This window comes from Phragmites australis, chromosome 4 (genome assembly GCF_958298935.1).
Source record: "Phragmites australis chromosome 4, lpPhrAust1.1, whole genome shotgun sequence".
NCBI lineage: Eukaryota > Viridiplantae > Streptophyta > Magnoliopsida > Poales > Poaceae > Phragmites > Phragmites australis.
The window spans coordinates 40,177,617-40,201,929 of NC_084924.1; the positions used below are offsets into that span (position 1 = coordinate 40,177,617).

A 24,313-nucleotide genomic window follows, 5' to 3' on the forward strand; every position below is an offset into this window, starting at 1 on the left:
TGACTTAGGGTCCAACAATCAGGCTATTATGGAACGATGCCGTGTTCCACAACCCGGGGTCGATCGTCCCGGGACAGGGGACGTCCGCGCTCCCGATACGCCATCAGGACACCTGCGGATCGTGACTCCAGGAGACGGACGAGACGTGAGGAGGGAGGAAGCACGTTGCTGAGAGATGGAGGAAAATGGTTGCGATGGAGCTCTGCTCTTCTCTTGATTTTGCTGTGCTGCTCGCCCATCTTCCATTTGTTTTTGTTCGTACAGAGAGAGTTGGGAAGGGAATGAAGGGGTGGCGGCTGTTTTGGGGCTGCACAGAGGATGCTTTGTGGATAGTATCTAGTGCATGATAGTAACTTGCATAAGAAATTAAATAGCTACCCGGATTTAATTTATTGGGTTCATGTTCCACATTCCGAAAAGGTAATAACCCTATCGTACAATACGTTTTGGCAAGTGGCGTTTCTTCTCTCAACCCCACCATCTCGGGAACTTGGTGACTAAGAGCCCTTCGGTAGGAATCCAGATTATCAGAAAAACGTTCAGGAACTTGGTGACTAAGTGGTGTTCATTTGGGTGAAATGTTTCGCACTGAATCAGGAGCCTTTGCCGGCCGTTCGGAACCGATTCGAGATTCTCAAATTGAGCGAGAATCGGAACTGATTATTGGTTCCAAATGGGTCCTAAGGTGCCCCCCCCCCCTGCTCGGATCAACACCAGGTTCCTGCTCTAGTCAAACGATACTTCTTCTGTCTTAAAATAGATAATATTTTAGTTTTTTTTCTATAATATTTAAAATATATGATGTTTTATAATTTTGAGATAATTTTAGATCAAGTTTTTCAATCTTACCTCATTCATTATGTAACTTCATTCCTAATGTAAGTTTTATTTCGCATACAATAAATGATATTAAAAAAATGATCATTTTATTTTTCATCTTAATACTTATATTTAATTTAAAATGTCATCTATTTTGAGGGAAGCAAATAGCTTATATCTTTTCTCAAAGGAAGTATCTACGAGTCGATCTACATGACATCGCCGGGAAGCATAACGGCAGCCACACTGAGCCACGTAGCCACTCATCTCTGGCCATGTGAGGGTGACCTTCAGAAGGCCCAAAAGCGATGTGGGAACAGATCTTGCTTTACTTCAACGTGGGGAAAGCTAAGAATTGGTTGACTCGGTCTCGCTGCTGCCGTGGAGGCCTCCGTGTTGCTGCTACTCTGCACACCATTGTCTTCTGCATGAAAGACATGATGCCCGGGCAGGTGCTTAGACTCTGGGAGTCTGGATTTTGTTTTGCCAGGTATCGTATCTTCTTTTAATCAGATCCGTTGTTGCTAAAAAAATAGTACAAAGATTCAAAGAAAAGATAGTTGACTACGTTGGGAAAGTCGATAATCCCTCCGCTGTACCACTAGTCATTCTTGATTGCAACCACATAGCAGGCGTAACAACCCCTGGCTCAACACAACATATGCAAGTTACGTACGTATTTCAGAAGCGACCAACAATAAAACGTCATGTCAGAAACTACAAAAACGGACAGGTTTTGTTAATTTAGGCAGTAGGATCGAGAAGGAGCTACCGTTTGGGACCAACATGTCGTGTGATCATCAGATGGTTGTCCGTAGAATTTATGGTTCGTTCTCCTAGCTAACTTCTATCTAGTTACCCACCGCTGCTATATGCGTAAGACAAGTTGTTACGACTCGGTTACAACCGGAGCCAGCACGTGAGTCATCAAGGAGCCAGAGGTTCACACGCTGCACCTGCACGAGTGATCAGTTGTCGTAATTAGGGTGCAAGTTTTAAACTTTTTAGGTCATTGAATCAATCCAAAATTTTAAAAAATGAACTAAAGATTCACTCCTACCTAATTAAGTTAAAAAACGAATTAAGTGGTGACCAGAATTCCATTAGATAAATAAAAAGTTGTTGCAATGTTGTTAAATATTTGGCTGTACAAAGTTTGAGAAAAGAATCGTTAGGGCATAACAGCTTTTTAGATGCTGTAATTATGGAGTGAGAACATAGTTAAAAGAATTCTTATGCATGGTGATTCTCCAGAGTGCAAGGCAGGCAAAGGATATATGCGCTTGAATAGGTGAAACTAGTCTGATTGGCGCGCGTACGCCGTGCCCATTTTTGTTTTCCTGTGTAGAGCACGACAAAAGAAGATTAAAAAATTAAGTTCACAAATTTTGTACATTTCAATATTTATTTATAAAATTATTAATGTTAAACACATTAAATTAATTATAGAGAAAACAATAGTACTTTTATGCATACACATAGTTTTAACATGTAGGTAAAAGTAATACTAACCTAAAAAAATTATTTCATATTTTTTTAGTTTTAGATATTTTTCTTTGCATTGTAGATTTTTCAGCTGATTTATTAATGTAACTAATATTTATTTCGATATTTTTCTAGAATTTTTGGAAAAGAAAATTACATATGTATGTATATATGTATATATACATATATATATATATATATGTATACATATATATCTATACGTATATTCATATTTTTTTAGTTTTAGATATTTTTCTTTGCATTGTAGATTTTTCAGCTGATTTATTAATGTAACTAATATTCATTTCGATATTTTTCTAGAATTTTTGAAAAAGAAAATTATACATATATATCTATACGTATATTCATATTTTTTTAGTTTTAGATATTTTTCTTTGCATGGTAGATTTTTCAGCTAATTTATTAATGTAACTAATATTCATTTCGATATTTTTCTAGAATTTTTGAAAAAGAAAATTACATATGTATGTATATATGTATATATACATATATATATACGTATACATGTATACCTATACGTATGCATATACATATATACATATAGATATATATGTATACGTATATATATATATGTATAAGGTACCTATACGTACTTAGGGCCCACTGCTACAGTAGCAGGGCCCCTGAGAGGCCTCCAATTCTTCCACGTTTAGGATATAGTATTGATATTGATTAGTAGATAGGTACTCGTGTCAGATCAGAGACATGGGGTACTCCGGTCGGATAGTTCAGTATAAAGGCAAGTAAATTGCTGAATCTATCTTCAACTGTCTGGCAAGAGGAGGGACTCTATTAGAGACAATTAGTCCCTGGGTAAGGAATAGAGCTGATGTTATTACACTGATAAGCTAACTACTAATGTTGTTCTAGGTTGTACAGGGTAGTACACTACATACAACTTACAACTACTGTAGTGACAACAAAAATGAGTTGAAGAAGCTGTACAGACTCCTCACTCCAGATTCATTTAAAGTATACTATGACTGCATTATCTTGTCTTACATAACAAAAGCAGGTTATATTTATACATCATCACCACATCAAAACCCCACAATATAAAGTTTAGGGCATCATCATTACATCCTATGCTAAGATGTCAGTTTCATCTTACATAAATATTTCAGCACCAAACTAAACTACACAAAAGGTCCATCAACCACCAAACTAAGTAGGCAAAAGGTTAGTGGTCACATGCCAAGGCAACTAATCATTGAAGAAATGCTTGGTGATCCAAGTATTGATATACATATGACGCTGCTCTAGATTCATCTAAAAAAGCCAAGGCTTTGTGGCTTGTTATCAATCAGCCAGCCAAAAGAAACAAGGAGAGCCTATTGGGTGAACCCGGGCACACTCATGACATCATTATATACATTGGGGGTGAACCTCAGCGTGCATAGTCGCCTGGATCGCAAAGGACATCTCCTTCACATCATCAGTCATGATCACGAAGAGGATGGCCTCCTCCTCTGCGATCATGGGCCTCTTCCTTTTTTGGCCACTAACACTTGAGGGCTCAACACCTTTCCCCTTGTCCTCGGCTGCACAGGAAGATTGTCATTTGCAGGCGGAGTAGGCTCAGCCTCAACTTCAGGGTCTATAACATATTGGAAGGAGCTATCCTTGACATCAGAAAGAGTACCTAAAGGCTCATTGGAGCCCACAACATACCTCCTGGTGGCTTGCCCCTCGCTGAATATTACAGACATTTGCACATAGTTCTCGAGAGGGACATTAAGGAAGACAACATCTTTCAGGTGATCCTACAATCCAACACAAGTTGCAATCAACATGTGAAACTAAGGCAAGAGCATGTGAAAATAACATATTATTATATTACCTTTATGTGATCTTTGTAGTGCTCCTACTCTAGTAGGATAGTATTTGTGATGTCATCGCACAGTGCACCACACAAATCACATAGCTTGCAAATCTTCACCCACCTAGCCCTCCACTTGCGCAGGTAGTTGTACACCTGCTGGCCAGTGACCTTAACTCCAACGTGGTCATTCACGGCCCTTGAAACTGTGTTCAAGTGCACTTCCTTGAATCCCTTCTTGATCCTCACTCACTCCTCGATAAGTTGGACCATGTGATGTAGCATGAAGTTGGACATGATAGAGGTCCACTTCGAAGTGGGCGTTTTACCAGCATCTCCAACCTTGGCCATGTCCTGCTACAGAATAAAAAACGAAGGACATAAAAACCAAAAGACTAAACAAATCAACACCAACATATGACTTACAAAAAAAAATCCACTTGAACCAAATAATATTATTGCATAGAATAAATCAGTTAGGTCACTCTTGCTTTGCAAAAAGAATAGAACATACTCAAACATATTTAATACTGAATATTATCATACACAGAACATACTCATATTGTCATACATAGTTATACATGCTACATCAAACACGCAAATTACCACGATTCATCCACATAGCAAGTGTCCACTCGTCCCTCTTCGCTACCTATGAGTTGTTGTCTTGTGCAATATTGTTATACGCTTTAGGCTCTATAGATTTAGGAGTCCACTCTTGCTCTAGTGGGATACACTCATATGTATCCAATTGTGTAGAATGCAAAAAGCCAAAACTAACTTTACTTGGGTCTTGTAAGGGTGAAAAGGCTTATTGTAAAGAATTCTGAATCGGTTCTTTAAAGCACCAAAAGCCTGCTCCACGGTGACCCTAAGAGATGAGTGCCTCAGGTTGAATAACTCTCTCTTTGGTCACGAGGATGGTTCCTCCCACCATACTCCCTCAAGTGGTAGCGACAACAACGGTATGGTGGAAGGAACCTAGGCCGAACCGCATATCTAGCATCGATCAAGTAAAACTTACCTAAAAAATGATAAATTTATTTAGGTAAGCATATTTCAAGTTGACTAAACTATTAATTAATCTAGGCTGTATACTTACCCTCAAGAACCCTTAATCCATATCTCTTTCCAACGCATCTGAAAGAATAAGTGCATCATGTGCAAAACCTTCCCATCCATCTAACACAAAGGTGAACTTCAAATCAAAATTAGCAGCTGCCATGACATTCTGCGGGGTCACACCTTTTCTACCACGAAAGGCAGCAGCCATATTTTGCGGCACTCTAGCTAGCACATGAGTTCCATCTAAGCCCCAATGCAATCCTAATCACAATGTATACACTATTAGTATGACTATCAAAATAATGTACAATTATAACCCCCAATGACATACTCTAGTACTTGAAAATATGGAAGCTGTTCAAATTTTTTGGGTGGATGTCATTAGATGGGGTCTTAATCATCTCTTGTCGTAACTCCTCGATAGCATACAACACTTATTGAAAATACTGGCTAATTGTTTCAACCGACCTCCTAAATGACAGCTCTATCAACCTGAACCTTTGATTATGACCTACCACTTGAAGGAACATTGCAACTTGTTCCTCCACTGAACTACGAATTGTGTCTGTAAGCAGATTTCTCGGCCTAAGCAAAGTACATAAGTGAAAAAATGAAGCTCTCCTCATTCTAAGTTTCTCCACACAATGACGATCATCATTGTGAAATATGAATCTAAGGTTATACATTCTAATCTTATCTCTTTCTAACATAGGACCATAGGTGACAATAGGTGTTCAGCTACCTAGACGCTTTGACACATAAATCATGTATGCACACATTGTAGCAACTATACTTGCACCTCGAGCAATAAGTTCATGATGCTTATGAGCCAATTCCTTCATCTATGCATAAGTAAGAACAATACGATCAGGATTATGAGTTTATGAGTTGAAGCAAAAGAATATAAGGACTCAATGTCTTCACGGACCATAAAGCATTATCATATGAGATTATGAGTGTATTCAACAGAAAGTACCAATTAAAAATCAAACTTTTATGATGCAAAATATACCCAATATTCCATACTTTTGAAAGAGAATTATCTTTTATGACTAAGTAGCAAATTATTGGAGTACTAAATTAGCAGAGGCAGTCAAACTGGAGGCCAGGCCAGGCCATGCTCTCTCTCACCTGTTCATTCTTGTCATGTCTGAGACAGACAAGGGACAAGAGCATAGTTGGTCCATGTTACTTACAACAGAGTTAGAGGCAATCGATCAATATATACAGAGTCACAGCTAGCTCAAAGGGGAAGCGTCTCAATCAATGTGAAAGCATCAAGTGGAGTGGACTAGTTAGTTACTGGGGATCGACAGCTAAATGTGGCACCCCTGATGCAGGGACGAAGCAACGAGGGTGGGTGAGAGAAAGGAGTGGGATGTAGGGAACAACGGGGGTAGGGGTGGGGGTGAGCAGCGGGGAGGGACTAGGGTGGTGGGGTGAGAGAAAGGAATAGGGGTGAGACAGGGGGGTGAAGGTGACAAATCGAGATGGCTCGCCACTTGCACAACTCTAGCAGGCTCATGAGTGAAGGGCCTTCCGAGCTTCGCTGCCAAGACAGGCTAGCATTATATTTTTGCATATGTCAAGCCAGGTCAGAACAATTTAAACAGATAACCAAAGAATAATCGTTTAGAGATTGTACATATCATCTGGGTTATGATGGCATGATACAGACAACCAACCACCACTAATTATATGGAAACACACGCTAACTTAAAAGACTGAGCCAAAATAAACGGTACTGGGTGGACAAGCCCAATTCCACCCTTAGACCATCTCCAACCATATTCCTTTCATTTCGTTCCCTTACCGATTCCCCTTCCCGTTCTCATTTCCTTTATTTTTCTTTCGAAGGGATTCGTAAAGGGATAGGAGAGAGAATTCTGTCCTGAAGGAATGACTTTGGAATCTCTTCGTAACAGGAACCGTAAAAAAAAATCGTTAAAACGCTGAACGAAACGAAAATCCTTTCGTGAGGAAAATTTAATCCCTGATGTGAATTCCTTGAGATGGTCTTAGGTCAAATGGTCAATGCAAGCACGCCGAGCAATCCATATCTGAAAAAGCAATTGCCGGAGATATTCAATCTCAAGTTCTCTCGAGTCATCTGTAGCAGATGAGTAAAAAAGATATAATGTTGTTAATTTTGTGAAAATCGGGTGGATTTATACAGCTTTTGAGGTTTATACTACGAGGACTACTAGCGCCCGGTCAAATCCCAACTGGTTAGTTGCCCGGGCTATTAGGCCTCAACTCTCGTGCCATCCGGATGGTTAGTTGACGTCCCATCAAGGTAGCGTGAGTATCCCAGAGCCGTCAAATCCCAACCAAAAAAATCCCATCGCAACATGCAGACATGTTTCGTGGAACATTCATGCCAACCCTTTCTTCCCCGGTAGGAGCCCGCTGCATGACTTTGAATATCAGACGCCTTGATCTGCCTGTGATATATTTTTAATACATTTACTACTGTGTGTTCCACGCATTGCAACATTTAGGACATCACCATTTGTGGGCACCGTACAAACCAACGCTGGAGTGGCATTAGGCCTCTCCCAGTGCGAAATTGCATAGCAGTTTCTTAGTTCCCTTCATATCATAAAAAAATAACCCAAAAAATAAGCTCTTTAACGCCTGATTTCTAATGTCCTCAAAACATGGGTCACGTCAGAATTTTTTCTCTTTCTCTCTTCTCCTCCCATCCTTTAACAACGGCCCCTTCTTCCTCCAACGTGTGGGCGAGGCTGCATAGGAAGCTTGTCACGGAGGGGCAGCTAAGAGGGGGCCTAGCATAGAGTTGTGGAGTGGAAGGGCGGCGGGCGATGCGTGGCTCGCGGTGAGCTCGTAGCTGAGCGGTGGGCGCTATGTCGCTGGAGGCTGAGTATGGCTGAGTGGCTGAGCGTGCGAGCGCGACGCGTGTAGGGAGCGGAAGGGCGTGGCGGGGGTCAAGGCACAATGGTGAGAAGCCAAGCGACGCCCGCTCCTCGTCTCTCCCACTATGCAATGGGTCGGTGTGGTGGCACAACAAATTTACTGATGAGCGCTGCGAGAGCAGCATGGCGAGCCTGCGAGCGGCATGACAAGCCGGTGAGACGCTGTTTAATGCGGTAGGTCATAATAGTAGTGATACATACTACTTTCTTATCTAGTGTTGTTTCTTTGCGGTGTCTATTGGTTAGATTTGGTACCCACCTAGTGTCTTCACAAGACATCAACCTCTTCTCTTTATTGAAATCATTGCCACCTCGGCTTTTATCCTACGTAGACATATAATTAAAGCCTAAGATATCAGCTAGCGTGGAGCACTGAGAGTGACCGGTGCACTGTAATTAGATAGGTTAGTAGGAGTGTAGTTGATAGTATAAGTGGCAGATGCGGTTAGAGAATTGGAGTACTCAACGCAAGAAAAAAGGGAGTGGCTAGCCAACTATTGACAGATTTGGCTTATCCAAATATATCAAATTTTAGGCTATCAGATGGGCCACAGTTGAGATGAGAAGCCCAGCTCGCATCGCCTCTACCTCATTCCCACCGACCACCTCCCCACCACATCGCCTGTTCCTCATTCGTCTCAGCTCCTCAGCTCCTTTCGCGGCTGGCAGCGCCCTTGCCGCCTCGCCGCCCTGCCCCCACGACCGCCACCACCGCTGGGCCGGTCGCCTCCCCCGGAGCTCTCTTGAAGCTGGCAACCCCAAAATCCCCCCTGAAATCTGAACCCTAACCCCGAAAACCCTAACACTAACCCGAAGGGAGCTCGCCGGAGAAGAAGACCTCGCCGGAGATGATAAGAGCTCATCGGAGAAGAAGGGCGTGCACTAATCTCCACGCAAATCGTAAGGTACGAAATTTGACATATTTTCCCCTCTTCTTTATCGAAAGACAAATAGCAATTTAGAAGAAAAAAAATATCACGGTTGACTTGACCCAGATGGCTATATAAACACACCTTGGAATCTTGGATCCCTTGTGCTCTTCACTCCCTCGCACTCAACACAAAGGCTTCACTGGTTGTCGATCGTGCGGGCTTCAGATCAAACCCATCCGCCGCCCGTGGCTCGATCGCTGCGCTTCTTCCTAGCTCGATATCGGCCGTGTGTGGTGGTGTGCCCATGGATCAGCCGCGCGTGCACCCGAACGCGGCGCCGCCGGGCAACGGCGACCTGGAGATGGGACATGACGGTGTGTACCCGCCGCTGCCGACGCAGCAGGGCCAGCCCGTGAGCCAGCAGCAGCGGCGCGGCGGGCCCGGGCCCAACAGCTGGGTGGGCAACGACGCCAACACGCTGCTGGTGGTGGCCACGCTCATCACAACGCTCACGTACCAGCTCGGCACCAGCATCCCCGGCGGCTACTGGCAGCAGGACGTCCCACGGTCGCTGCAGGACAGCACGGTGATGTACCACGCCGGCGACCCCATCATGCGCGACCTGCACCGCCCCAGGTACTCCCTACGCACGGCATCATGTGTGATCTGAGGTTGAGCCTATCACGATGTTACTAATTGGCATGGGCGTGACGCGTGACGGCATCCAGGTACTGGGTGTTCATGGGGGCGAGCTGGGTGGGGTTCGCGAGCTCGATGGTGATGACGCTATGCCTGCTGGTGCGGATGGCCGTGGACTCGCGCCACGTGCGGTGGTCGTTCGTGGTGGCCTACTCCAGCCTGGTGCTCACCTTCGTGGTGTCGCAGCGGAGGACGCACCTGTCGCTGGACATCCTCATCTGGGTCGCCGTCCTCGCCTTCCTCTGGATCATCGTCAGCCTCCACCCGAACCGCCGCTCGCGCGTCATCCAAGAGCTCTGCTGCAGCGGCCGCGGCCGCGGCGATAACTGAAAAGTGAAAACTGATTAGTTGGACCTCTTGCCCGACCCAATTTATCTCTTCCTTTGTGCTCTGTATGCTCACCTCCACCCTGGCGGCTCATCAACTGATTAGTTGCTCACGATATTGGTGATATTATTATGGGCACGAAAGTCAGGGCTGTATCGTGGGCGATGGGATATTGGTGCTCTCATGTGACGGGACAATGACACTACATCCCTTCGTCGACATGGGGTTTCGAAGGCATGCATCCATGGTCTCTGTCATAGCTCGATGATGACGAGTTGTCTCACAAGGAGGGATGAAATGTTATGGGTAAAAAAGCCAGGTTGCATCATGCTTGCTATTTAATTAGGAGATAAGTCTAAGATAAGTTGGATTTGATTTGGCTAGGAGATTGGTTTGATTTGGTTTCTAATTTAGTATGGGATAAGTTTAGTAAGTTAGAATTTGGAGTCGGTTTAGGATCGTAATCACCCTCATTGGAAAATTGGGGTATCCAAGACCCTGAGCATTTGTCTTAATAAAGGTAATCAATGAGAATTAATCTAAATATTCTCAATATTCTAAGTCTCATCAATCTATAATCTAATTCTTACCCTAATAGCCGATGTCACCGACTATGCTCTTAGTGGATATTTATCCCCTAATGATCTTAGATCATAGCAGATGTGTTGGTTGCTAATGGAGTAGCTGGCTTTTTCTCAGCTAGTGAACCGAGATACATGAACTGCTCTCGATGCAATTTTATTGTAGCCATGAGACAAGTCGCAAAGATATATGGTGAAATTGGACATGCAAACTGTTGAAAGTAGCCAGAAACTATGTCCTTGCTTGAGCAGTTGAGCGACGGAGTGGTACTACATCATTCAAATCTAGATAGATACATTGGCATGATTAGGTGTAATTTGCACCTCCTCCACTTTTAGAACTAGATATTTCCATGTCAATATGTAAAGAAAACCCCATGGAAATTCTCTGGCTTTGTTATTCCTTGTTTGCCTGATTTTTTTAAGTATAAACAAATTATCCTTGTGATTGAAGTTGCTCTGAGATGTATATATCAAATATATGTCTGATTATGATGAATAACACTTCCAAGAGATTCCACAAAAATGAACTTCCTGGTAAAAAAGCAAAAGCATTCCCAAAGTGTGAACAAGTAAAGGTCTTCTGAAGGTGGAATAAAAAAGAGGAAGAGTAGGTGACAACAGAGATTTTTTTCCTCCCTGTCAATCATATTGCTACAGAGCAGTATCAAGGACTAAATGAGCTTAAGAAAAGACCACCTACCAAGCCCAGTAAAATGTACAAATCGTGAATAAGATTGCACTGCTATACTTCACACACCCCTGTCGAAGTGCAAGTGTGCAACGCGCTAATGCGCCGCTTGCACACACGGAGACAAAGCAGCCATGGATGACCCATTGACGTGCGAGCGAGCATTGGCCAATGGTTCACTTATTAGGGATGTCAATGGCCTCGGTTTCCCCTATTGGCGGATGTGGTTGGAGCTATTTCTCTCCCCACGAGAATGTAACCGAGGGATTCCTTCCCCATCAGATAGAGTGGAGGCGAGTATGTTCCCCTACCCTCTCGGCCTCAAATTTTCTTATATGTGGTGATTTAAAACATCTATATTATAGTATATGTTATTTTTCTTATATGCTGCGGGGGTCCCGGCGTGTTTCCTGGTCACGTAACGAGCCAAGATTGAAGAAGCCGCGGGTTGTGCCCGGCATCGAAGGGCATGGTGATAGGGTGGGCTACCTCCAAAGCTAGCTGGTGATAGGGATGCGAAGGCGACCTCTTCTGCTCCTATGCCTAGCAACTAGTCCCCCATCGCTGCGGTGCCTCTTACTTCCATGACTTCCTGTAAGGGTGCTCGCATAGCGGATGATGTGTGCGACAAGCTTTTTGATTATGACTCTAAGGGTGATGATGAGGAGGGCATCGGAGAGAAGGATGCTATAACCTCGCCCCCCCCCCCCCAACTGTGGTCCCCAAAGAGTCCATCGCGGCTCTTGGTAGCTCTGCTTCAGACCTCGAAGGTTCCATCGCGGACGTCGAAGGCCCTGTTGTAGATCTCAAAGGGTCTTCTGGCGGTGGTGACGATACCCATCCAGATGCGAGCTGAGGAAATGCTTCAGATACCTTTCTTACACACTTATCTGATTTGTGCATTGTGTCTTATGCTATATTATGTTTGTTCATCAGAGAATGCCGCTTCGCCCCGTGCCTCTTTGCCAAGGCTAGGCTTGGGAAGGGTAAATTATTGATAGGGACCCTAAGAATTCCTCAATCGAGCGGCAATACCTCCGCTTCTGAAGGTTTTGACTATAGGGATCTCTTTTCGAGGCCCTTTACGTGCACGTTAGGATCTCATTGCGCTTGGTGAGTCATTGAACAAAACTGCAGTCGAGACAATGGCAACTCACTAATCCCCTAATGACCTGATTGACTATCTTTTCATGGCACAAACGAAGGTGTGACATCGCAAGTTATTGCATTTTTGTGTCACTTCTTCGATGCTAACATGCGCGTGTATTTGCAATAGGACTTGGTTCTTGTCCGAAGCACTCAAACAGTCATTAGCCACATGGTGGCTCAACTTGACGAGGCCAGGGCCCGATACTACCACGTTGAAGATGAGGTTAAGGACCTCCGGGCTGTGATAGAGGAGGCGCATCAAGCTTGGCTTGCTTCAGAATGTGTCCTCCAAGAAGACAAAAAGAAACAGCGTGCCTCTGACAATGCCCACGAGGTGGAGAAGAAGTGGAGGTGCGCTCTAGACTTTACTAAGGAAGAGGAGAAACGAAGTGTAACATCCTAAGTTTTAGCATGTTAATTAATTGAAATTTTGCTCCAAATTAAAAAAATTTGTGATTAATTAAGATAACTAAAATCAAGGAATTATGTATATGAATATATATATATATATATATATATATATATATATATATATATACTTGTATGTATATATTCATATATGTTAGTTTGGCTAAGTATTCCAAAATGCACTACGATAATTTCTAAACTTCTCCGTACATTAAATTGATTCATGTGAATTGGTTTATTGTTTTTATAGTTATCTGTGTGGAGATTTGAAATTGAATGCCTCTTAATTTCAAATCTATTCTTAGATTCTATTCAGCTCAAATGCAATTCGAATCATTCAAAACATATTCAATTCAAATTCAAATTGAATTATCCCAATCCAATCCAATTCAATTCATTCATTTAATCATCATACAATCCAAATTCAAATTCCAATCTCATAACTCAAATGCCTTTATTCAAATCTAATCTTTACACATCTAGTTTACAATTCAAATACATCAATTCAATTATCACACAAATCTCTCTCAAGATCTTTCACTCTTTCTCTCACTTCTCTTCACTGATCTCTCTCTCACTCATCCCTGATCTTTTGCTCGTGCAGCAAAAGTCCTCTCTTAGCTCTCACCAGCCATCACTGCTCTCCCTCTCTCTCTTTTCATCTGCACCGGCCAAATTGCCCCATGCCTCTCCATGATATTTCCACGAGCAGGCAACTTGCCCTTCTCCACCTCCATAGCTTCACCTGCAAGACATCCGACCATATACATATATACAAGCACATGGCACCAACCCCTCACAAACACGGTGGCATCACTCCCCTCTACTCCACTCTCCTCTTCCAACAGCAAGCAACCACAACCATACACATATTGACGTGCTGCCCTGACACGTCCTCCGCTCTGGCCCTTCCCCATGGAGCCACTACACGTGCCGTCACCACGCATTGACATGCGTGTTGTCGCTGTGCTGCCGCTAACCTCCAAGCATTACCATGCTGCCACTGACTTGTACCGTGTCACCACATTGTCATGTGCGCGCTGGTGCCGTGCCGCCCCAGTGAACCTCCCTCTTCTTTCTCTGCCCTTCTCTGCTCCTTCGCACGCACACCATGCCGCACCTCCGTCCTCCCGCCGCCATGGCCCGAATCCGAGCCGTGGCCGCCGAGCTCTGAGCCCCAGCCCGCCTTCCTCCTCTGCTAGGTCGAGTCATCGCCGTCCTGCATGCGCTACTGTTCGGCTGTGCCGTCGCATCCACGTGCTCTGTCGTGTCGCATCGCCCGCTCATGCACCATTCTGCACAAGCCGTTGGTGGCCAGCTCGCATTGCCGCCCGTGCACCCCTTCGCGTCAACATTGTGCATGCTGCTGCTCGCCAGCGCGCATTCGTTGCACGCACCATCGACGCCCGGCCATCTCTCCGCTACGCTGCACCTCCATCGCCTGGCCTTGAGCCGAGCCTCCGTCGTTGCGCCATGCACGCCGCCTCCCGTGCTTTATCTGCGTGCCGCACCCGTCATCGCTCGCCATCCTGCACACGCACGAAGAAACCCACCGACGGCGAGCTAGCCCCCCTATGGCCTTCTCTCTCCCCCCACTGCCGCCTTCTCCATCTACTCTGGTCGGTCACCCATCCACTCCGGCCACCTCCCTTCCTACTCCGGTGCCGCCCCCTTTTTCTCAGTGCCACCTTCTCTCCGGCCTCCTGCTCCCCGGCCGACCACCTCTCTTCTTCCCCACCGGCGCTTCTCTCCCTTTGAGTCGCACGGGAAAAGCATCCGGCCAACCTTATCCCTTGGCCCTCCTCACTGACATGTGGGCCTATGGCTGAGCTGGCCCTTGAGCCAGCCAATCCACGATGGACTGCCCCTGCGCCCACCCTCGGTCCACAAAACTGCAGACCAAGTCCACCAAATCTGGTGCACCATGAACCCCACCTCACAAGTCCCTTAGTTCATAAAATCCCATAGACCAAGTCTACAGAATAGTAACCTTTTTCTTTTTCTTGGATTTTTTTTTTGACAAATATTCTGAACGCCATATCTCCTTCGTTTCAACTCTAATTTTGGTGATTCTTTCACCAAAATTCATATAAATTTGAGATCTATCTGTTTATTGCAGTGTGATATCCTTTAGGGCCCACTTGGTTTTTCTTTTGGTGTTAATTGTTCTCTAGTAGTCCGTTATTGATCGTAGTCGTATTTGCAGAATCGGAAGACTTCGCGGAGAAATTGGAAGATCTAGACTTCGACCAAGGTTTCAAGGAACTTTGGAGAAGACAAGTCCTATTTCCTTGATCATATTGAACTTATGTTTTCAAATAATCTACATGATCAACTAAAACTGGATTTATTATCATATATACTATGTATTGTGTTTTCTTTCAAACTACTTATAGTAGTTAATCCTATCAACACTGCTATGCTTTACATGTCATCATCAAGAATACATATTACCCTAAGAGTACCTGTTGTTAAATATATTAATGATGGACAAGCGGGAGATGTGTAAAAATGGGTAAAAACTATTTTGACGGGGGCAAGCGGGATATTCCTTAGAGTTGGAGGCTATCTTATACGTTGGGGGCTTGAGGTGATACTCATTGCTAACGCTGAAGATGCATGCACCGGCCGCTTAAGCACCGAGTCTTGCGCCATCATGGTAAGCCACCCTAGTGCAACTATACGTCCTGAATGGGTAGGACTTGACTCTTCTTTCACCGGACTGGATTGGGTATAATATTAGAAGGCCTGAGAGGCAACATCGAGCCAAGTGTCTTCAGGTTTTGCGCGAAGGAGTTTTCACCCCAGTGGATCATCGGGGGGTCTTCCCTCTATACAAGACTTGAAGAACTTAATGTATCATGTAGAAAAGCCCGACATGAAAAGTGATTGAAGTGTCTTGGTATGATTCGCTCCTCTGCTTGCAACAGATGGAGGCTGAGCATATAGCATGGGTACAGTGTATAACCACTGCAGAGTGTAAACCTATTCGAATAGTTGTATTCGCGATTATGGACATGCGAAGCATTGACCACACTTGATTAGTCTAAGGGATGTGTGTGTCTTGATGAATGAGTGTGTGGATTAGATGTCCATGTGATGAGGTTCCAGGCTCGATTCGCTAGAAGCTATGTGGTACTAGAGGTACACCAAATGTGATAATAGGGACTGCGGAGTGAGGTGTAGCCCCTCTCAGGACCAAAAAAACCCCTAGATATACTTGTTGCTTGGTTTTGAATGATTTAAACTGTTTTAAAGGTTAACATTAGAGAATACAATGGAATACTTGTATAAAACTGCTTTACGCTTAAAACTAAACCATAAAGCCTTGTCCTTGTTTCATCTCTTATGCATCTATCAAACACTTTGAAGTAGTATAGGACTTGCTGAGTACATTCCATACTCACCCTTGCTGCCATTTAAATGAAGAAACCGATGCTGACTTCGCCGAAGGTGAAGGCAGTGATGAAGAGTAGAGTTAGAAGTCACGTTCGCACCCTAGCTGCTTGTGGTTTTGTGTAGTCGCTGTTTTCCGCTGTGTTTTGTTGGCCATCCGGCCAAGTTTATGATTTATAGTATAGTTTGTAAACCTTTTGTACTTTAAACTATAATACTTATGTATGAAATTTTATTGAGATAATACTACTATTATACTTTACATATCAGCTACTTGATCTAGGACTGATACAAGATATACAGGAGATCCCGGGTTTGGGGTCATACATGAAGGAGGCTCGACATTGAGGCTTCCCTCAGGAGGGAACAAGGGCATGTGCTTGAATCTGCTGCAGCCCTCGAGGTCGAGAAAGCAAAGCGAGAAAAGCTTGCCACTTCCTTTGATCTGGAGAAGGAGACAAAGGAGAAACTCACCGCTTGCCTCAAGTAGAAGGCGACGCTCGAGGATCATATGGCAACTTTAGGAAATGAGTTGTCCGAGCACACGCAGACTGCCCATGACATTTTTGAGGTGACGTCTAAGGTATTCGGCGAGTTGAGATTGACTAACACTCCCCCCTTTGCAGCTAGTTCTGAACTCCGAGGTGCTCTCAAGTGGATTCACCAGGCGACATCTCTTTTGAAGACTGGCACCCACTGCTTTGGTGACAATTATGCCAGGGTATCTATCAAGACTGCCCTAGCTGCTTTGAAAATTGCCGATTGTTCCCATGCTGAGACCTTCGTTGTGCTAGATTACAAGCCCCTAACGAGAGCTACGTTGAAGTCTACAGGTGGCAGAGTGAAGGTAGCCGCTCGTGTATTCTTCAACAAGTATTGGCGTATCCGTGTGCAATCTGAAGCCCTCTTGCGCCTGGGATGTTGGTTCTGGTGCTTCGGGCTCAGTGGTGGCAAGACCAATGGGGCGTGTGGTGGAGATGCCTCAGAGGGTGACTATGGCAGTGGGGTTAATAATGGCGGAGCCTAGGTGTGACTTTCTAATACTGGCTCTGCCAATACACTTTTTAGGTTAGATGATAGGTTTTAAGCCAGGGCCTGTGCTTTGATTTTGTAAGGATTGGGATCTTTTTGCAGTCCTTTGTAATATGAACCCTTGGTGATGAGATGACTCTTCGTTAGAGTTTCTTCTTATTTGTTCTCTTCATGTCTTTCAGTATTTCAAACGAACTACTGGATGTGGTCCTCATCCTGTTTACAGTCGAGAGAAGACATTGTCATTGGGCCCTGGCCTGAAGAGTGTTGTTTCTAGATGAAAGTCCTCTCGCGATGGAGTACAAGGTATTTACGTAAGTTGTGCAACATGGCGGACATTTCTGCACCAGTATCCACAAAGGGAGTTCAAAGACTATTATTGCTGGTGAAGGGCCATTCAAGATGCCTATGATGCTTGAGCTCGTGCATTTTGGAGTACCTTTGATAGGTCAGTTTTAGAAGCTCGACGAGAAGGCGAGAGAGCTCGACATTTTTCTGTGACTGAGTTCCTCACCCCAAAAAAAGAGCCTATTGAAGAAAATGAAGTTGTGATGAATGAAGAATTTACTGTGACTTCATCATCGAAGATGCCTTCTTCTGAGAGCCCGCCTAATTAGGAAATGGATCCGGGAAGCTCCTTCTAATGCGAGGCACGACCTCGTCTTTCAATTAGCACACAATCGTAAGTATTAGGAGGTTTTTTCCTATGATCTTTTGGGGACTTCGGCTACCCCGGTCCCTAAGGTTGTAATAATTTATGTTAAAAAATGTGTCACAAACTGGTTGGCAACCATCGCCCAATTTTTTCATTCGTTCTGAGTTATTGAGCGTTTGTAACACTTGGGTCCAGTTGATTTTTTAGGAAGGAAACGGGCCCATGTTGAATATGTACCCTCGTTTGTTTTGTGGGATTTGTTGGATTTTAGCCCCCCTGGACCCTTAGGCCCGAACAGCTCATCGGAATGGTCACCCCCCTTCGAGTGGGTAATGACCCCCGGTTATCATGGCCGAGTCTTTAGACATTGGTCCTTCGAAACTGTTAGGTCCGATTGTCTTATCAGAAGGATCAATCCCATTCAAATGGGTATCGATTCTTCAATTATTAGGGTCGAGTCCTTAGATGCCAGCCCTTTGGAACCCTTAAATTCGGCCAGCTTATCGGAAGAATTGACCCCATTCAAGTGGGTATCGAACCTTCAATTATTAGGGGCGAGTCCTTAGACATCAGCCCTTCAAAATCTTAGGTCCAGCCGGCTTATCGGAAGGATGAACCCCATTCAAGTGGATATCGATCCTTCCAGTATTAGGGGTGAGTCCTTAGACATCAGTACTTTGGAACCCTTAGGTCTGGCCAGATTATCGAAATAATTGACCCCATTCAAGTGGGTACTGACCCTTTGATTATTAGGGGCGAGTCCTTAGATGTCAGCTTTCGGAACCCTTAGGTCCGTTCGGCTTATCGGAAGGATCAACCCCATTCAAGAGGGTATCGACCCTTCGAGTATTAGGGGTGAGTCCTTAGACATCAGCCCTTAAGGGAGCCCTTAGACTGCTAACCTCTTTTGTTGTGGTTGTCCCTTAGGCATCAACCTCCAGGGATCTCGGGCTCATCCAACTTTGAATCTAGAGCATCCTTTGGACATTAACCATGGGTGAGTGCTTATACTCTCACCTTTGGCTAATCGAAGCACAAATGCACATTTCCTTTTTGGGGGAATTAATTCTCATTCCTCCTAGGGATTACATAGGAGGCTACCTCATTAAAAACCTTACGCCCCAGAATGAGGTTTTCCCTGCAAGGAAAAGAGTACAACTATGAAGTTATATATTTTATAGAAAAATAAAAGGCCATGACCAATCCTACCTATCCAGAGGGGTTGCACGAAGGTTGGTCCTTAGACTCAATACTTGCAGAGCGAATCCGCATTCCACGTGTGGCTTAGTGCTTCACCATCTAGAGTGGCTAAATGGTACAAACCTAGTCTTCGGGATTCTGCTATGACAAATGGGTCGTCCCACTTGGAATGTAGCTTCCCTACTGTTTCATGGTTTAGTTTGTGCCAAAGTACTAGGTCTTCGGGCTGATATGTTATACCCGTGATCTTCTTATTGACCCAATGCATAGTTTCTTCATGATAGTTTGCCAAGTTAGCGGTCACAACATGGCGAGTCTCCTCCATTAGATCCTTATGCCTCTTCATCACTGTTGTTGGCCGATAGAACCCTTATGGACTTAACCCGAGCTTCCTCTTGGGTCATTGCTTCTTCCCCGAACAACAAGCGGAATGGAGTGAAGCCCGTTGGCTTGGTAAGCGTTGTGCGAAGGGACCACAGAACATTCGGTAGTTCCTCTAACCATTTCCCCTTAGACAGTCCTACCAGCTGTTTCGCTATTGTAGTTGACATTCCTCTGTTGGCTCGCTCTACTGCACCATTTGACTGTGGGTGGCCTACTGATGCGAAACAAAGCTTGGTTCCCAGACTATCATCGAAGTGCTTGAATAGCATTGAGTTTAATTGAGTCCCATTATTGAGGGCTACTTCTTGAGGGACCCCAAAGCGGCATCCGATGTTCTGCCACTTTGAGAAAGTAATCCACCGCTACTACTGCATAGAGAATGCCTCCTGGTTCTCGAGGGAAAGGGCTAATCATATCAATCCCCCCTCGGGCTAGTGGCCATACCGGGGGTATTGGCTGAAGAGGACATTTTCGAACGTGTGTCTGTCGTCTCGTCCATTGGCACCCTGGACATGAGCGGATGATGGTCTCCATGTCTGCGATCGCTGTCGGCCAATAGAAGCTAATAGAGCCCCTGGTCCTGAGTGAGATCCGCACAGTCCTTGATGTATTTCCTTGAGGAGGTCTATGCCCTCGGCCTTTGACACACATCAAAGTAATGGAGCACATATTCCCCCTTTGTAGAGTACTTCGTCAATGATCTGGTAATTATGTCTCTCTAGATGGTTCTTTTTGCCGCCACGTCATCTTCGGGCAATGCCTGCCCTCGCAAATATGGTACCAAAGGCTCCCGCCAGTCTTGTTATGTTATCATGGTGATGTTAGCTGGCCATTTGTCCTGTCCAGCCATCGAGGACTCGAGGACTTTGAAGAAGACTACAGATGGTAACAGGGTGCCCTAAGCAATAGCCTTCGCCAGGGCATCTGCCTCCTGGTTCTCCCCCCGTGGTATGGACTATAGCATAAAACCCGAGAAATACTTCTGCAGCCGGACCACCATCTGGAAGTATTTGGCTAGCTCCAGGTTCTTTGCCTAGTATGTCTTGTCTACCTGGCATGCTACCAACTTTGAGCCCGTCTTCACTATGGCCCGCTTTGCTCCTAGGGCCTTCGCCTTTCATAGACATAAGAGAATGGCCTCGTACTCCGCTATATTGTTGGTTGCATCAAAGCGAAGTTTGGCTGCATAGCATAGCTTTGACCCTTCAAGCAACATTAGGACTGATGTTGCTCCTACACCCGAGAGGCCCCAGGCCTTATCGGTATGTATTGTCCATATCGAATCAAGCAGGGGTTCCTCCAACTCCTTTGCTCCGGTGTCTAGTCGGCAACGAAGTCAGTTAGCACTTGTGATTTTATGGCTGCACGGGCAGCGAAGGTGACACACAATGGAGAGAGCTCAGTTGCCCATTTGCTGATGCGGCTGGTGGACTCGTGGTTGGAGAAGTCCTCCCTAAGGGGGTATGATGTTGGAACCGTGATAGGGGGAGCCATAAAATAGTGTTTGAGTTTCCTAGAAGCTATGACCATTGCATAAGCCATCTTTGTGACTTCGAAGTACCGCTCCTTCATGCCACTAAGGGCCTCGGAGACAAAATAGACGGGTATCTAACGAAGGCCTCCTTCATCCTTCTTTTCCTGAACCAAAACGACACTTACTGCTGATGGTGACATAGCTATATATAGTAGCAATCCATTTCCTAGATCTGGGCTAGCCAAGGTGGTCAACTTCACCAAATAGCTCTTTAGGGTTTTGAAGGCTTGTTGCTGTTCATCCGTCCATATGAAGGGATCTGCTCCTCGAAGAATCCGAAGGAAGGGCATGCTTTTTTCTGCAGATCTTGCGATGAAATGATTGGGTGAAGTCATCCTTCCCACCAAACATCATGTGTCCTTGATCGACCTCAGAGGCTTCATATCGATGATGGCCTAAATTTTCTTCAGGTTTGCTTCGATGCCTCTTTTAGATACCAAGCATCCCAACAATTGACCTAAACGGACGCTGAAGACGCATTTTTTCGGGTTTAGCTTTAGGCTTGCCTTTTGGAGGTTGGCGAATGTTTCCTCCAGATCAGTCCCATGACTCCCTTCGTATTTACCTTGAACCACAATGTCATCCACATATGCGACCACATTGTGGTCCAGTTGTATTTGGAGTACTTTGCTTACTAGCTGTGTGAAGGTGGCCCCTGTGTTATGTAGGCCGAAGGGCATCCGGATATAGCAATAGGTTCCTGATGGCGTGATAACGCTGGTCTTTGCCTCGTCCTCTTTGGTGATCCAAACTTGATGGTATCCTGAGTAAGCGTCAAGAAAGCTCATAAGCTCTGATCCAGCAGCGGCATTGACCAATTGGTCTATTCTGGCCAACGTAAAGTCATCCTTCAGGCACGCCTTATTTAGATATGTGAAATCAACGCACATATGACATTTTCCATTGTGCTTATTCACTAAAACATGGTTCACTAGCCATTCTGGGTGCATGACTTCATGAATCACCCTTGCTTCCAGCAACTTCTTTACTTCCTCCTTTGCAGCATCCTGACGGTTAGCGGACATCTTTTGAAGTTTCTTGTTTCTTGCTTTTATTCTTGGAGTGACATTTAGGTGAGGCTCTATCAACTCTCTTGGCACCCCCAGGAGATCTTTCGGTAACCATGTGAATATGTCTTCGTTAGCCCGAAGGGTAGCCAATAGCTCAAGCTCTTGTTCAGGAGGCAACTCTGCGCCTACATGCACACATTTATCCTTGTCCTCTGAGCACAATAGGATCCACTTGATGTTGCCTTTGAGCTTAGCTCTTGATGGTAGGCTATCTTGTCCCTTTGCGTCCAACCCAGATAGTGTGTGCACCTTTCGCTGACCTGGGGCGTAGCCGTGTTCTATTCGGCAAGCTATCCTTTGATCTCCCTAGACATACATCACACCCTCCAGGCCAGACATCATCATGCATAGGTAGTTGTGGTGCATCACCGCGTTGAACTTGGACATCACTCCTCTTCCAAAAATGGTGTTATACTGGTAAGGGACATCGACAACATCAAATAGAATGTCTTCTATTCGGAGTCCTCCTTCGTCAAAAGATATTGTGAGTGATACCCTTCCCAAAGCTTAGATGGGCATCCATTGTGTGGGGTAATAGGGTGGGTGGTTATATGCAGAAGTTGGTCGGAAGTAGGGTCCTCCCCTTGATTCCACATGGTGCACTGTTCGAGGATCATGTGAGGACCTCGAACTCGAAGGCCCAAATGACTGTCGGTTTAGCCCTTCCTTTAGGGCCACAACATGGAGACACAACTTGGTAGTATGCAATGCATCTTCGCTATGTATTGCGCAATACAGCGGCCTGGGCCTTCTGGAGCTGCGACCTTGACCTCTCATTGAGCCTCCGCCTCTCTGCTTGCTTCTGTTTAAGCTCTCTCCGATGTTGTGCACCCCTCGCTTATGGCTCCTCGGTTGGTGAGAGTGATGATGATGATTTCTGTTCATGTTCAAGGATCTATAGGCTTCCCTCAGACACTCTTCCTTGCCCCTTCCTTGAGGTGTCTTCCCTTCGTTTGTCTTGCTACTCTTGGTCTCCGGGATCGAGCTGTCTACATGCCTCCAGAGCTCATCCTCCTCGGCTCTTGAGTATTCTTCCATCTTAGTGAACAACTCATACACATCCCGTACCGGCTTCCGCGCCAAGCGCGAGGCCAAGGCTCCTAGGCGAAGACCTTGTCTTGCTGTGTTATGACGGTATCATCACTAAAGCCCTTCGCTTGACATTTTATCCGTACGAAGCGTCGAGTGAACTCTTTTAGGCTTTCACCTTACTTCTGCTTAACTATGAATAGATAGGGAATATTTCTACTAATAATGGGGAAATATTCTAGGTATACAAAAGGGTATTATGGTCATTGTCTATATATATTGCCCTAAGCAACGAGACCTTGACATGTGTCTTGGGGTCCTGCACTGGACCTAAGTCCGGGATTGTTAGTGATCTTCCTTGAGCCACCCATCGTCATGTTCCAGCTAACTTGCAAGTTCCTCTTTAAGCTATCCTTTGCTCTGTTACCAAAGGGTCTCGTGCCACCTCCTTTCGGTTTCAGGACTTGTGCTAGATCCTTCGTCCTTCAGGCCTCGTTGCACCCCTAAAGTCTCAGGGCTTTGCTACATTCTTTGCAGTTCGGGATTCATCGCATCCATTCATTTGGTCTAAGGGCTTCGCTACACTCTTCGCCTTTTAAGATTTGCCGCACCCCTTTGGTCTTTTTTGTCTTTGCTTCTGAACTTCGTTCCTTGGGTCACTATATCTTATCAAGTCTAACTCTGCACAACATAAAGAGAATCATCCCTACCTTACCGTTAATCTCTAATTTGATTTTTAGGATTTAACTATTATAGTCGAAGATAACAAGCACATTCCCCCAACACAAAAAAAACGGAACACTACATCTGAAACCGTAAGCAGCATTGCACAATCATCGTGCAACCGCGCTAAGATATGCCTGAATCGAATGCAAGCCAGCACTCCTCCCAGAAAAGAAAGACGAGGAATTCCGATTCATTACTAAATGAGAGGGTATCCAGCGCTGGATTGCACTGAATGCCACCTCGGGCAGTTGGACATGTACCCAGATAGCAAGCGCACTCGCGTCAGCCTCGACGACCCGACGAGCCAAGAAAAAGATGGCTGACGGTTACTCCGTGCGTCCACACGCATCTGCCTGCGTATTTATTCTCAGGAAGCAAGCCGATCCATCCGGGCTTCTTCGGAGTTCACGTCCGG

At 45.1% G+C, this 24,313-nt stretch overlaps 1 protein-coding gene across 1 annotated transcript; it reads left to right on the forward strand.

The window, feature by feature from the left end:
- The first annotated feature begins 9,197 nt into the window (after positions 1–9,197).
- On the forward strand, positions 9,198–10,536 carry LOC133914400 (uncharacterized). The gene is made up of 2 exons (XM_062357510.1): positions 9,198–9,653; positions 9,746–10,536. The coding sequence occupies exons 1-2, from the start codon at positions 9,322–9,324 to the stop codon at positions 10,044–10,046; spliced, it is 633 nt and encodes a 210-aa protein (XP_062213494.1). The 5' UTR covers positions 9,198–9,321; the 3' UTR covers positions 10,047–10,536.
- The last annotated feature ends 13,777 nt before the right edge of the window (positions 10,537–24,313 follow it).

What these genes read in the sequence shown, in the direction of transcription:
- LOC133914400 (XM_062357510.1), top strand. Translation starts at nt 9,322, where the DNA reads ATGGATCAGCCGCGCGTGCACCCGAACGCGGCGCCGCCGGGCAACGGC. An exon ending in CGCGACCTGCACCGCCCCAG is followed by an intron (nt 9,654 to 9,745) that starts GTACTCCCTACG and finishes GACGGCATCCAG; the next exon opens with GTACTGGGTGTTCATGGGGG.